The sequence below is a fragment of the Thermobia domestica genome, chromosome 18 (assembly GCF_964235325.1).
Source record: "Thermobia domestica chromosome 18, izTheDome1.hap1.1, whole genome shotgun sequence".
NCBI classification, from domain to species: Eukaryota; Metazoa; Arthropoda; class Insecta; order Zygentoma; family Lepismatidae; genus Thermobia; species Thermobia domestica.
Window position 1 is genome coordinate 43,562,938 of NC_137471.1, and position 16,795 is coordinate 43,579,732.

At 37.6% G+C, this 16,795-nt stretch overlaps 1 protein-coding gene across 8 annotated transcripts in view; it reads right to left on the reverse strand.

Annotated features, from left to right (window-relative positions):
* Positions 1-16,795, reverse strand: part of LOC145675464 (uncharacterized) — a 209,781-nt gene that overhangs the window by 4,257 nt on the left and 188,729 nt on the right. For all 8 annotated transcript variants that reach the window (XM_081745895.1, XM_081745901.1, XM_081745899.1 and 5 more), the window contains 2 exons: positions 12,236-12,346; positions 8,862-8,924 (listed from right to left, as the gene is read on the reverse strand). In XM_081745895.1, the coding sequence (XP_081602021.1) occupies positions 8,866-8,924; positions 12,236-12,346 (170 nt within the window). In that variant the 3' untranslated portion in view covers positions 8,862-8,865. The remainder of the gene's footprint in view (positions 1-8,861; positions 8,925-12,235; positions 12,347-16,795) is intronic.

Consider the following 16,795-nt stretch of genomic DNA (forward strand, 5'->3'; position numbering starts at 1 on the left):
TTCATAACACTTTTGCACATCGAAATATTAGAGAGGTGAAAAGTAGCAAATATCACAAAATCCAAAATACTTGAAGCCCGGAGCCGGGGACCTAGGTCTCCCAAATTTTTAAGTGACAATAATAATTTTAGCTATTGTTTATATACTTTTGAAAGTTTATAGTAAGCTCATGGTATACATATCATAGTCTGGGGTCTGGCTGCCCCCCACCCCCACCCCAATTTTTATCTTCTAGATCCGCCACTGCAACTTCGTTGATGAAACTATTAAGTTCTTTCCGGAGATAATGGTTATCCAGTCTCCGTGTTTGTTTATTATCATTTCTCGCGGCGTATCCAACGAATTGCCAATACCACGATACTTAATAGCAATGCACACTACCAGGTATTTCACAGCATCTAATAGGAATTCCTCATTGTATTGTATTGTATTGTATTGTATTGTATTGTATTTATTTTCATCCTTTTTCATACAAATTGTTCACAACGTGAACGTATGAGTTGGACACGTCATAAGAACACTGAATGTGTACATATGTATAGATTAAATCTACATGCAATATTAAAATAGTGTGAATTTATGTAAAAAAAAAAAAAAAAAAAAAAAAAAAAAGTACAATTTTTCATTATTCTAATTTACATACAGTGATATAAAACAACATAACAGTTAATAAAACCTTACATTATAGATATACAAAATATATATACTTTAAACATTATTTACTACAGGCGAGATATTCTTCTACAGAATAGAAACAGTGCTCGAGTAGGTACGACTTGACTGCTTTATTGAAACCAGATGGTTTGTTTTTTAAAATGGAAGGAAGCTTGTTATAAATATTCACTGCCATAGGAAATGTACTATTCTTATGTACTTTTAAACGTGAGGACTCTACATGAAGGTCAGACGCTTGTCTTGTATTATGCATATGAATATCTGAGTTCAACCGGAAGCTGCTTGTATCTATCTGTATATCTTTTCTTACAAATTTTAGAAGTTCATATATGTATAAAAATGGAAGAGGTAAGATTTCAAGAAATTTAAATAGAGGTTTACAAGAAGTTCGAGGTTTACTTCCGGTCATAAACCTTAAAGCTCTCTTTTGTAAAACGAATATGGAATTTAGCAGTGCAGTAGATCCCCAGAATATAATACCATATTTCAATTTAGAATGAAAAAGTCCAAAATAAGTTGTGAGCAGAACATGTTGTTGTTGGTGTGAGCTCACATACTCCTGCACTTGTACAGATGAAGGTCGTTCAGTACATCAATACGTAGTTTGCCTGTAATGAAATTTAAAAGCTTTCTTCCGAGTCTTGTTCTAGAAAAGGAACATTGCTAAGAGCATAATCTTCGCTCTGAGCCGATGTAAGCGCGTGCCCGAAAGAAATTAGAGAGCACGAGCTAGAAGGAATCTAGTTAGTGCAAGCCTCATTGAAGGATGTGAGACTGAGACTGTGTAATCACGAGCCTCATTGAAGGATCTGATGCCGAGGCCGAATAAGCACGAAGTAATAATAGAGAGCCCACTAAAGGTAATGAACCCGAGCCCACATTAGTGAAAACCCCACTGGTATCAGTGAGCTCGAGCCCTATTGATGGTAACGAGATCGAGCCCAGTTGACTAAAGTGAGCCAGTGCGGGTGAGCACGAGTCCAATTCAAATTAATAAGCCTGAGCCCTAGCAAACGCGTGGCCGCCGGCGATTGGAGAGCGCGAGCTTCACGGAGCCTAGTGAGTTTCAACCTCATTAAAGAATGTGAGCCCGAGATCAAGTAAGCTGAGCTTAAACGAGCGAGCCCCACTAACAGTAATGAACTCAAGCCCACATTAATGAACAGTGGTGTCAGTGAGCTTGAGTCCCATTGATGAGTGAGCCTGAGCCCAGTTGACGGAAGTGAGCCCACGCGAATGAGCACAAGTCTAATTAAGATTAGTGACCCCGAATCTAACTAATCGCGTGCTCTAAAGAGATTAGGGTGCACTATCTCCAAGGAGCCTACTGAGAGTAAGCCTCACTGAAGGATGTAAGACCTTGAGTAAGAGCGAGCTTTAACGGGAATAGTGAGCTTCCCCCAATGGGCTTGCCCCACTGAAGGTAACGGACCCGAGGACAAATCAATGCAAGCTCCATTGACCTCATTACGCACAAACCCATTGATACTAGTAACCCCGACTCCAGTTAAGGTTGGTGAGCTCGAGCCTCAATGAGTGTGGTGAACCCGAGCCCAACAAACGCGTACTCCAACGAAATTAGTGAGCGCGAGTACCCAGCAGGCTAGTGAGTGAAATCCTTATTGAAGGATGCGAGTTCGAGCCCAAGTGAGCATGAGCCTCAACGGGAATACGAACGCGAGCTCCACTGAAGGTAATGAACACAAACTCATATGCTACAAATGGAAAAATCCTGAACGTTAAAGCGAATATTTAAATAAGAATAAACGCAATAAACACTATGGACCTTATGCAGACTCGTTCTGAAGTGTGATTAGTAACATACTAAATAGTTCGACTAACATGTTTCCTGCAGTAGTCAGGCCTTTAGCATGACGCTAATCATATGCCAAAACGACTCTGCATAAGGCGGTATATGTTCATATACGGAACCTAATGTTTTGAGCGAACATTGCTGGTTGAAAAGGGAGCAGTCAACCAGATATTTCTCGCTTGTTTTTCGGCTTCATCGAGATACGAGACAAATATAGTTATGGACAAATCCTCTATTTTATAACATATTTGGTCGTCCCCGAGGATCGGCATCCATGACTCTGCCTATTTAAATTTTTTTCAAGCTTTTCAACTTCGTATGTTTGAGAAATAAATTATTTTCTAGTTATTTCCTGCTTACTTTCGTTCGTTTTTAACAATGTTGCTCTCCATGCCAATTGGACATATGCAAAGAAGGAACTAAATGAGGACGGAGGAGCTTATTTTTTTACAGGAAACTTAAGAAGTTCGTGTTCAAGGGCGTCCATTAAGTGGGCCAAAGCGAGCGCTCGACCCCTCTAGAGGAAATTTTACTTCGGAAGAGCGAAAACCCAATAAAATTTTTAGAATATTTACCGCAAAATTTCAAACTATATTTGAAATGTCGCTTATACTTGCCTCCCCTGGAAACCACAACAAGGGCGCCCTTGTTCGTGTTGTAAGTTTTTTTTTTTTAAAAAAATAATTTTTGCATAAGTAATGAATAGAATAAATACAAGAATTATTTACATTGATTTTGTCTATGAGTTTACACTAAGAAACCTACTGTCATTGTACAACGATTGTTTTGGAAAGCGGTGATATAGGCTACTATAACTGGAGTCTTGCTTCCTGAATTCGGACTTTGAGCAACAGCACAGTTATTATTTTTATTGAGTTCCTTCGTGATTAAGCGGTTAGCATACGCGCCGTTTGCTACTTAACGGAACGTTGAACTCAAAATTATCTCAACTCATCTATTATTTTTATTCATTTTTGTCTCAATAATTATTCATTCTTTATAAATTCCACGCATCAACACCACGCACTGTACTACCTACAATGTATTTGTTTCGCGCTCTCTTTCACGTGACGTCAAGTCGCGTAAGAATTCTGGGTAATATTTTCTCTCCATAGCAGAAAATGCAATATTCAACATACCTGTAACATTCTACATACATTGGGTCAAGTCATTAGCTATATTGCTCTATAGCAGCGGCATGTAATAGCGAGCTGCATTAGAAATATTGTCAGAAGCAGAAACATTGAATCATTGTTTCACAGAAGGACTTCATTCACACGTACCTAACAAACATTACATCGATTCCTTCATCATCACCCATATGTAGCCAGAATAGACTCAATGATAATCTACAGGGTGGTCCATACGTCTTAGTACAGTGGATTATTTTGGAAACAAACATGACTAAAGCAAATCTGACTAGCGGAGGGCGGTAAAGGAGCTACCGATTGATGTATGCGTGGTGAATGGCGACTATCTTGGATCCAGGTTTTAATTTTTTCAAATAGGAAAGTAGGCATGTGACACACCAATTAACACTTTTTTTTTTTTTTTTTTTTTTTTTTAAGGGGAATGCAGTCCCGCAAGCAGAAATGCGTTATCATGTCCCGTTCCAAAGTTATGATGCGCCAAAGTTAACGGTTTTGTTTCCTTGCAGGGAGAGCGACATGGCACTAACACAGCAAGAAAGACGTGACGTCCCAAATTTGACAGGTTTTCTTTTCGTTGCAGGTAGAGCAAGATGGCACTGACGAAGCAGGAAAGAATTGAGATCATCCTAATGTCTGGGGAAAGAAGCAGTCGTGTGATTGCCCAGGACTCCAACGTGCGCCACCCCGAAAGACCTGCAATAAGCCACAACACCGTTAGCTACCCCATTAGGAAATTCGTAACTGGTAATGTTGCCGACAGACCACGGTCAGGTGCCCCACGAACCGCGACAGATGAGGAGACATCCACAATGGTGCTTGCTGCGAGTGTGAAAAGTCCGAAACGCAGCACAAGACAACTATCAGCGATAACAGGCATACCACGTGCTTCCGTAATGAGGATTCTCCATACGAACAAGTGGCACCTTCAAGCTGCAGCTTGTACACAACCTTTCAGAGGATGATCCAGACCGGTGCATGGAATTCGCCAACTGAGTTTTGTCACAATATGACCGAGATCCGCATTTCCCAGCCAGCATTCTCTTCACAGACGAGGCAAACTTCTATTTGGTTGGGTAAGTGAATCGGCAGAACATGCGATATTGGTAGGATGCAACTCACATGCGACCAATCCTTACAAGAGGGTTGCCCCTGCTCATATCATGGTGTGGTGTGACATATGGAACACGTCGATCATAGGACCCTTATTTATTCCTGGTACTCTATATAGTGTTCGATACTTGAACATGTTACAGGAGTTGATGTTTTCGTTGCTTCTCCGCCCTGATGCCACCTTGCCGCGATATTTTCAGGAAGATGGTGCCCCACCGCACTATGCGCTGCCTGTGCGGGAATGCTTGGATCTTCATTTTCCTGGACGTTGGATCGGTCGCCGAGGCCCTGTAGAGTGGCCAGCTCGGTCGCCGAATCTCACACCATTGGATTTTTTTGATGGGGACACACACCTGGTGTATCAGGAGAAGATTCGGGAAGTTGCACATCTAAAGGGACGTTTTCAGGACGTCTGTGATAATATCACCCCCCCGCTGTGTTGTTACGGGTTCAGGATGACTGGATTAAGAGACTCCGGTTGTGTGTTGCAATGGACGGGCAACATGCGAAGCACATCCTGTAGGTATGACTTCGGAGCGTCATAACTTTGGAACGGGATATGATAACGCATTTGTGCATGCGGAACTGCATTCCCATGGGGAAAAAAAAGTGTTAACTGATGTGTTACATGCCTACCTTCCCAGTTGAAAAAATTAACCTGGATACAAGATGGCCGCCATTCACCATGTATGCATCAATCGGTAGCTCCTTTCCCCAAGTCTGCCCACCGTTAGGCAGATTTGCTGTAATCATGTTTGTTTTCCAAAATAATCCACTGTACAAAGACTTATGGACCACCCTGTATAATCTTTTTTGGATGTTATGGAGTTGCAAGCCGTACTACAAAAACTGTCTGTATAAATACTGGAGCGAAATATGTTCTAATCCAATACAACTAAGTACTCACTATTCGCATCCCTTACATATAGTGTACATATATAACAAAACAACCACGAGATAATTGAGTAATAATATTGCACGGGATATATAACGGATTAGGGGATAAAGTACTAAGAAACAGTGGAAACAGTTTTGAACACATCCTAAATTCATTAAGCTGATGTAACAATTTTTGTTTATCAAGAAGATTATTTAACAAATATACTTTTAAAAACTTTTTGCTTATTAGCTCAATTTCTTCATTCCTTATCAACAGATGCAAAATATTTTGAGAAATATGCGAAAGTTAACAATGATATTAGACCAGTTTTTGTTGAGATTGCTTTTTTATATAAATTTCAATATGTTTCTTTTTCTTGCTATTAAGCATAAAGATTTAATTGTGCAGGTTTTGATCTCTTTTCGATTTATGTAACGTTTTGATACCGTCAGTTCTGTAGTTATGTTCAAATAAATGTCTTGAAAATCCATAAAGAGATGATTCATAATTTCTGAAATTCCTTGTATAGAATGTTCTATATCTCACCAGTCGTTTTTGCTCTTTACGTCAAACATATTTTTCTTGGCAAATAAATTGTGCCTCATAGGTTTCAATGTTTGTATTATTTCCATACATAAAGATTTTCCTTCTAAATTATGCGAAAGCACTAAGAATAATTTGATAGACTTCTTTAAAAAGTCCCTTCATATTTTGAGAAATAAACTTTACAAAATGAAATACCGATTCTAATGGCTTTATTCTTTTTTAAGTTTTTGTGGTATTCTGACTTCTGTACCTATTTTAACCAATTTGTTAACATGTGTGTCTACTTAAAACCTTTGGCATTTGGAAACTGTGAGTTGGATCCCACCTGGGACCTGCGGGGGACTTGGGACAAGACGTTTTTACTTTAAATCGTTATACTTTGAAAATAATGCCACACGTGCTTTCCTGTTTTCACATTTGTCTCACCCTTCCCGATTTATAGGGGTGGCCATGGACTTTTCAATTAAGATTTTGTTTACATTTTGACCCACCGCCATTTTGCATAGGGCTATCGTAGAGAATCGCGACTTGTTCCATCTTCTTTCATTTCGCAACAGCTTTCAAATGATGTGCTACTTAACCCCCCTTTCCATTTGAAACTTTTGAGTTGGATCCCGTCTGGGACCCTGTGGCAAACTTTTTTACCCCAAAAAGTGTGCCTCTAAAAATTATAGGATAAGTGTTCATCGAGTTTTCCATCTACCCAACCTTTTCCGAACAAATGACCCGGTTCAACTGCCAGCTAATTTTTTTGTAGCTTTTACATTATAAAATATGTTTTAACTCACGATATCCCGACCGGTGGCACGTATAACTTTGGGATTCGTCTTGTTATAACATATCAAATGCAAACACAATTGTCTCGTTCGGATCTCAGCGGAGCTAGTTCGTGACCTTCCCTTGTCAGTAGTAGCCCTTTTGAGAAATCTTTCCCGTATGTAGTTATTTAAAATAGGTGTTCGACTTTCGATATATGTAGTGAATTTAGCTTTGTAATACATATATATATCAACTGCCATAATATTTCAATTCAAGTGCTTCTAAGTTTAATGTTGCACAAATCAATTTACTATGATTTCTAACTTCTTGTTGTGTTCAGCTACAAAATAGAAATGACAACACCTCACGACAAGCTTTATGAAGACGAGAAAGGGTCTTAAGCTCCTACTTCTTCGAAAGAAAGATGCAAAACAGATATTCATGAAAAAATTCCATGAACTGCGGGTGGCAATGGACCTTCCTATGTTAGAATTAAACGATGGGTTGCCAAATTTAAAACTGGTCATTTCAGTGTTAAAAGTGAAAACAATAATGGAAGGCCTATTTTTGTCTCTGTGCCTGAAAATATGAAAGCCAATCATGCCATAATCATTGACGATCACAGACTATACACTAAAAGTATTGCTACATATTTAGGCATACTACGTGAGAGAGTTGGCGCCATTACCTACGACGACTTGGACATGATTAAGACTGCAACAAAGTGGATCTCAAACTTTTGATTTTTTTTTTTTTTTTCGATAGTGTCTGAAGAAGGATATGCTAGTTATCCGAAACAGTTATGAATTATAATTGAAAATAAAGTGGGTTTTAAGTTTTGGTCAGTGTCTCTTTTGTTAAAATAATCAATCCAAAGCCATGAATAGTCTTAAGTAAACAAGAACAAGAAACGTGTGGCAAGTTCGCTGGTTATTTTGAAACCAATATTTTGCAAAGACTGGGTCAGATTTGTTAGAGAAATTGTAATTGGTAATGAGACATGGATATATTCTTACGATCTTGTGACCAAGGAACAGTCTAAGGAATGGTGGCAAAGTGGTTCCCCTAGGCCAAAGAAGTTATGTGTACAAAGATCAGCGCAGAAACAAAAGTCTATAATCTTTTGAGATAAGAAGGGGGTTCTACAAGTGGATTATTTCCAACAAGGTTCAACCATCAATGTACGATATTACTGCGGTTTATTAGTGAAGCTGAGGGAAAATACCACAAAGAAACGTCGGCAAAATCTCTCCAAAGATATGATCATATTGCATGACAATATCTCGTCACACATTGCAACTGAAACAGCATGAAAACGACTTTCTTAGCCTTTACAGTGTTCCCCCAACCCCTATTAGCCTGATTTAACATATTCTCGTTACTATGGGTTCGTCAATCTCAAGAAATACCTGAAGATATAACGTTTTGGGAATGTTCAGGACGAGCTAATGCTGCAAGTGAATGGCTACACCAGCGGTCGGAGGAATTTAATTTCTTGGAACTTCATATAGCATAGGACAGATGTCGCAAATGCATTGACTTACAGGAGAAATACCTAGAGTAGTAAGGCAGTTCTAGATTCTTAGCCCAGTTCCTCCGAAGTAAGGAATTTATATCTTATCAGCACCCCGTTATGTGCCTTTGAAGTATTACAATACTATTACTCATTTATTCTCACTTATATATTCTACAACGTTTTAGCATATTTGAAGTTTTTTTTTTTTTAATTGTTATACACAATCCCTTTATAGTTTACCAAAGTTTTATTCTTATATTTTTAGAGTTCATAAAAAATTGAAGCTTTCCACCGATTGCATGTCAAACCATGAGTTTATTTTATTACGAAATAAATAAGCCGAAGTCAGTGATTATGGATTCTAATAAAAATTTCGGATCCATTGTTAGGTGTACCTTATAATATTCTTACCTCTTTATCGATTTGAACTTCTCTCTTGATGTTCCGCTTTATGGCGAGCATACCAGTCTTTCGCTGAAACAGTAATTTATAATAAATCATAATTCTAAAAAGGAAGAAAAGATCAGTGCATATCTTCTACCAGCAGAAATATAGTTTTCAAAGGAGTTGCGAAAAACAGTAAATTTTTAGCAGTTTTATATTTTTAAAATTTAATCAAAATTCTAAAAGAATTCACTCAAAAATATTTTTAAAAATTAAAGAAAGTAATATGTAACAATTAAATAATTAGTATCTTTTCACTCAATAGATATGTTGACAAGGCCTACCTTATGCCAAGTTTGATCCTGATCGGATGGGTTCGGTTGATATTTTACTTTAACGTCCCGCTATTACTCCGAGGTAAAGAAGACAGTGATAATGAATGAAATGGTGGGATGAAGAAAGTGGAAAGAAACGGGAGAACGTCGAACAAGAGATCCCATGCCCTAACATTCATAGTTTCAACCAACAAACATGATGATGATGTTGCTGTTCTTACTACTACTACTTCTACTCAACAACAACAACAACTAGTAGAGGGTGTCTATTAGATGTTTGTTTTTAAATTCCAGACTTTTTCCAAGTCTATATATATTATTTTCCAGGTCTCTATCCTCTTTTTTTTCTTTTTTTTAAACAAAGAAAAGTTGTTATTGTTAATATTCCCTACTAGAAGGCCAGTTAAGAAAAATTTGCAGTAACTGAAGAAAGCAATTAGAGCTCTCACATATAACTAACGTGTGATTCATATCCCTTGATAATTTTTCCTCTCGCGTTTCAATTATCGGCTTATCTCAACAAAAGCAAAAAATTCCCAAGTTTCCTTGATTTCCAGTTTAAGTACCATTTTCCCTGACCAGTCCCTTACTTTTATGTAAAATTTCCTTTTTGGTATTTGTCTGATTTCTAGATTTGTAATATAGAAAAAAAAGTTTTCAAACTGCCACATAAAATATGGATAGAAATTCCACCTAAAGACTTTCTAGGTCTATGGGAAGTCTGCCACAGGAAACGTAAAAAATAAGGAAGAAAAAAGTCTGTCACAAGCTAGTGGAAGCAGTGACAAAACTCAGCTCAGGTATTCCCGTGGTCGAAACAGAAACACATATCAGTGGGTGAAAGTGAGAGGCTTGTATTTACAGGCAGAAGTCTTAATGCAAGGAATGCAAGACAGGTAATAAATACAAACATCACAGGAAACACATCCTGAAAAAGACAACACAATATGGTGGACGAAGCAGGAGAAAAACCTACACCAAGAAATAGAAAATAAGAAAACAAAATTCTATCAGAAGCAGCGTATTATAATACTAGAAACACACGAACAAACATACATACTAGAAACAGATAATCACAACTAACTAATAAAGAAGTTGATTATAACAGGCCAAATATCACAATAATAAGCAAAGAAACCAAAGAGGTAACATAACAGATATCACAATACCGAATATAACAAACCTGCAGAAAGTCCAGAAATAAATAATAATAATAATAAATCAGAAAAATACAAACTAGCTTAAAACATTACGGAAGAAAAAATCACTAAAATCAGAAAATTTTTCTTTTATTTTTACCAGATATGTGTCAATGATAGTAAAGTCCTCTGTAAGAATTTTTTCTATGTTCAGACACATTTTCAAATCTTATTTTTCTACTGCGTTGGGCCGTCTTCATTCATAGACTTCCTAATATGTAACAAAAGTAGTATCAAAATCATTTGTTATTTTATTAAAATCTTCCCGTTAGTGTAGTGGCTAGCGCGTGCATCTTTGGTGTACGTGGTCACGATGGGAGAGCACCAAAAATATACCGTGAGATGTTAAAAAAAAAATACTTCGATTTTTTTTTTTGTACAGTAACCTTTGTCTGATGTTTTCTTTTGTAATTCTTATACAACCATCTAGCACCTTGTAATTTTATGTGCATACCAACAAACAAACGCAGTGCACTTTTATGTTGAGCTTTGACTAGCTTTTAATAGCAAGTATGCTCCTCCAACTGCTCCTCACATTCGCAAGCTTAGAAGATTTTGAGAGTACGTTCTGTTTGCATTTTCCCTGCAATCACTCATGTGGTTCGGATTCCACGTTAATCAGTAGGTCCACGTCTCATATAGCCTCGCTGCTGAACGGGACGTAAAACTCAAAATCAACTCAACTCCCTGCAATCACTACTGAAATAGATTAAAGAATTGGAAATTTGGCATTTGCTCGTTATGTTCGTGATTCCGTTGGCTGATTGATATAGTTTAGCATCCCGTTCCGAACTGAGGCTATAGAATACGTAGACCTACAGCTTAACGTGGGATTTGAACCACATGAGTTCCTACTGGGCATCGAATCCGGATCTCCCGACAGATTGCATTTATTATAATGGCTACAAATGTTTCCTAAATTTCAGAGATATTCTCTACGAAATACAATTAATTAAATCGTACTGAATTTCAGTAGATAATGCAGAAGACACTGTAGAATGTCTGAAATGCGAATTTAATCTGACTCCCAATCCACTATCATCGTATCTCTTAATTAAACCTACCAGTCCAATATACGAGGCTTTTTTTTTTTTTTTTAAAGTACGTACCGTTGAAATTCTGCCGCTGCAGCACTGTGGTTGGCATTCGACGCATGCGCGCTGTGTACCTACATCTGTTGGTAAGCCACAGACGCCATTACGGAAACATTCGACCGTGTTTACATTTGTAAGTAGTTAAAATATCTCCGCCAATTTAGAATCCCAGCGACTGTGAAATATGCATTGTGGTGCGTTTTCTTAGTGCTAAAGGCGTAAAAGCGGTTGAAATTCGTTACCAGCTTAGTGAAATGTATGGAGAAAACATTATAAGCGATGGAATGGTACAGAAATGGGTTAGAGCTTTAAAGATGGCCGCACAAATATTCATGATGAGGAACAAAGTGGGCGCGACCAAGTCTTCAGGAATGACAGAGTTTGGCTATTAAGGATGCCTGTGTGCTGTGTAAAAATCGTGGCTTATCTTGATGTGCCCGTACTCTCAATTCTCAAACAACAGGTAACTGAAATCTGATTATATACATGAATTCAGAGGAACTTTCGAGTGTCGTTTGACACACCATATAAACTACTTTTCATTTGAAAAATTTACCTTGTCTAACACGAGAGATCATAAGATGGTGACCATGAACCAGAAACTCCCTCAAATATGGAACCCCTACCTCTACACACTTGGAATGACACCATTCATCATATCGGAGAAAGAATGGTCTGGGATTTTTCACTCACCCTGTACATCAGAGCTAGAAGTTTTAACTTTTTCTTCCAGTTGGAATTACAAATCTAGAAATAGTGATTCGAAAGCTTACCTTGACAGTCATGACCGCAGTAATATCTTTTGTTCTCCCAACGCTCATCTCTACATCTCTGACATTGTTTAAACTTCACGTCAGTTGACACTGCGTTACAACAAGCACAATCTGCGTGAACGAAAATAACAGGTTCAAAATTAAGCAATATTGAACTATACAACTGCGTACACAACTATTCATGCTTCTTCGTATTTATCATCTGTTTTTATCAGATGAAAATCTGTCAGTTGGCCTATTTTACCATTAATAAATGTCAAGTAAAAAAAGATCTGGGATCGCTATCTTACATGAACTGGGATCGAATTACATATTCTTAATGCATTAGAAATAATGAATGTCTACACTTCCAAATCTTTTGAGAACTAACACATGTAGAAAAGGATATTTTTCTTTCATATACAAGTATATCAGAACAATCGTGCTTTAAACATCTACAGAAATAAAAGTGATACACTGTATGCTAATTCTTATTTATTTATTCATTACGTAGACACAAGAATAATGGGTAAGGTAAGCTAAATTTGAATTACATACATTTTGAATAATGTAAAGTAATTTATTTTTAATAACTAACCATAAACTTAAACCAAATACCACGAAAATTTAACCCTTCACAATATTTTGGAACCCGCCTGTACGGAACTCACACACGCACACACAAAAGCAAAATAACATTTATTATTTCGTTACCACTATATCGAAAAAGAGCATGTATTCAACCACTTTCTAATCCTGGCCACTAGTCTAGTGGCTAGCGCACGCCTTTGATGCACGCGGTCCCGGGCTCGATTCCCGGTGAGAGAGTACTGAAAACTTCAGTACTGAAAAGACATTAAAATTTCAATAAGCAACAAATCAACCTCTTTCTGGGGTGCCACTATAAGACTCAATGATAATATAAGTTGGTATTACAAAGATTAATGTTAACAAATAAAACGCTATATATATATATATATATATATATATATATATATAGGGTGTTAATGAACTATACCGACAAACTGTAAGAGGTGATTCCTTACATCAAAATAAGACAAGAAGTTCACATGGACCTATGGCGAAAAGTGCATAGTTTCAGAGCTAGGGCTGTCCCAAATCGCGAAAAACCCAAATTTTAAGAGGTCTTATTTCGAATCCTAGAAACTGTGGATGGTGGTCCTTATCAGTGTAAAGGAAGTCACGTATACGCAGTCCAAAAATGCATATTTCATTAATGTTCAATGGGTGTACAGAGTATTCCCTCCAGAGTGAAATTCCCAGACATGCCATCAACCGAATTTTGAGATATGCTCTGACTTTGTGATTGGTCCGAAGTAGGCAAACGATAAGCCTTGATAGCAGTGAACAAATGAATCCTTTGGCACGATGTCGGATGTGTTAAGGATCGTCAGCAGCATGGTTTCTCGTACTCAGGAGAACGCATTCTGCAATGTTTTCTTCCACGCTTATAAGTGAAGAAAACTTGAAATATGCCGTCGCGAAATACATCGCATCACACGTTAATCAGAACACAAAAAGACATGAAGCTGCCGGTTCCTAACACTTCCGACTTTCCTCCGAAGCACAGGATGTCCATAGTTGTGAAGGCTTACCTCCTGCCTACTTTGGGCCCTCCTTGAAATCAGGGTATATTTGAAAACTCAATTGAGAACATATGTGACAATTACACCCTGTAGGGAATCCACTGTACACTTATTGAAAATTGACGAAATATGAACTTTTGGATTGTGTATGCACGGTTTCCTTTACGCTGCTAAGGACCACCATCCACAGTTTCTGGAATTCGAAATAAGACCTCTTAAAATTTGGCTTTTTCGCGATTTGGAACAGCCCTAGCTCTGAAACTATGCACTTTTCGCCAAAGGTCCATATGAACATTTTCTCATATTTTGATGTAAGAAATCACCTCTTACAGCTTGTCAGTATAGTCATTAACACCCTATATATAACAGAGTGTCTCAAAAGTCCCCTGACATAGGACAACTCTGTTATCAAGAGTTACAACAAAATGAAAGAGGGGAAACCGTCTCCAAATAAGATGTTTTCAATCTAAAGTGAAGGAATATACACTCTTTATGCGCCCAATGTTAAATAAAAATGCAACGCTGTCATTTACCTGGACCCACAATATAAGTGAATGAAGTTACTGTCTGAAATGTGGGCTGGTCATCGACACGTTAGCATAAAAGACAGTAACATTCACTTATGTTGTGGATCCAAGTAAATGGCAACGTTGCATTTTTATGGGTATGTCGATGTGTGTTAAAATTACACCGTCTTTACAACAATAACAACAATCATAGTAATGACGATTATAACGATGTGGTAGCATAATTATTATTGGGATTGGAAAGAGTAATGTATTTTCGAGTTTACATATCTAAATTACTGCCGATGAGCAATTTATAACTCATGTGTATTCTTTGTGCGGGTGCAACAAAGAGAAGATAGTTTATATATGTTATGATACAATTGATAACCTTAAAGTAGCAATTCAGCACGTAAGCCAATGCCATGAAAATAACTACCTATACAAAGGGGTGTCATTCAAATCATTTAACAACTGGTTCGATGATCAGTGTACTAAGTTGACTTATTTTTATTAGAATTTATCCGAGGATGATTCAGAAAGTAATGCCTTCAAGGTGATACAGGTATCAGTGGAAAGCTTGCAATGTCAACTACATTTGGTGGCACATCATTTTTCAACATAGTCCTCATTATGGGCATACGCGAAACAAGATTTTTCATGCCGTCGGTGAAGAATTATGGTGGTTGCTGACGACACCATTGCTGAACTACCTCCGCGTCAAAACTATAGCGTTGACCCTGAAGGTGATCCTTAAGTTCAGGGAAGAGTCAAAAGTCGCAGCACACAAGATCCGGACTATAGACAAGATGAGGCAGAATGACAACAAAACACCTTGCCAGCAGATGGGAAAACTTTGAATTTTTTGGCGGCATGTGGCGGTACTTCATCGATTGACGCTTTATTTCCAAGTCGTAATGGTGTATCCACGACTCGTTGCCGGCGATGAATGTTCCTGGGTGCACAATCTTCGGCAGTCAGAAATTCAATGACAGCCCGCTGTTTCAACCAGTTATCACCACTGAATGCCATGTATTGTTCATTTACTCTGGAACGACAAGAGATAGGAAGATGAGATAAGTGACATTCTATAGCCTAAATATATGTTCATTAATGATAAACAATTCAGAATGTTTGCAGTACTATTGGCCAAGTAATGGGTTTGCAGGCATTACTTTCTGAATCACCCTCGTATTATTATAATTTATTATTGGACAAGCAGATGTTAATTCAATATATGAATGGTCTAAAAATAATGTATTACCTCTGAACAGGAACAAAACTAAAGTAGTAACACATTCAAGGAATATTAATATATTAGTTTATCAGTACAAAATTGACGATCATAAAATTGAAATGGTTTCAACTATCAAAGATTTGGTTATTGTAACTGATATAAAGTTACTATTTAATAAACATAATGATAAAACTCTGTCAAAAACCAGAAGGAATTTAAGTCTTATTAAATGGATTGTTAGAGACTAAAGATGTATTCATTTGTACAGTTCTATATTGTGCTTATGTTATACAGGATTATTCAAAAAGATAGAACAGATTTCAAACATGTATTTCTTCCAAACTACAAAAGATAGAAGCATGATTCGAACGTTACTTGATTAAGAAAAGTTTACAATTTATTGTTAGTAATTATGGTGTGCATTCAATATGAGCACCGTGTGTTACACAACAAATGTCAAAACGGTGGCTCATTTCTTGCCACACACGAATCAGCTGGTCTCTAGTTATCGAATTCACAGCTTCAACAATTCGACGTCGTAGACCTTCAAGAGTGTCAGGCATAGGAGGGATAAAAACACGATCTTTTACGTAACTCCATAGACAAAAATCACACGGAGTGAGATCTGGAGACCTGGGAGGCTACCGGCGATAAAGTTGATCTTCTGCTCCTCCTCTTCCAATCCAATTTCCTGGAATGGTGTCATTCAAATAACGTCGAACGTGGTTAGAGAAATGAGGCGGGGCACCATCTTGCATGAAGATGAAGTCATCTGAATCATCTTTAAGTTGGGGAACTAACCAGTTTTGAAGCATGTCTAGATAGGTTAATCCTGTCACAGTTTTCTCCATGAAGAAGAAAGGCCCATAAACTTGGTTACAGATATCGCACAGAAGACGTTCATCTTTGGTGAATCTGTTTCATGTGAATACCTGCCGCAGGATTTTCACTTGCCCAAATTCTAACGTTATGGCGATTAACTTTACCAGAAAGATGAAAAGTGGATTCATCGGAAAAATTAATCGTTGAGCAAAATTGTCTTCTTCCATATCATCTAATATTCTAATGCAAAATTCGTACCTTTTGTTGTGGTCGTCAGGATGCAATGCTTGCAATAACTGGAGTTTGTATGGCTTCATGTGCAGACGATGTTTTAGAACTCGCCATACCGTTGGTTGAGGAATGTTAAGTTCTTTGCTTGCTCGTGATGTGGATTTCTTTGGGCTCCTTT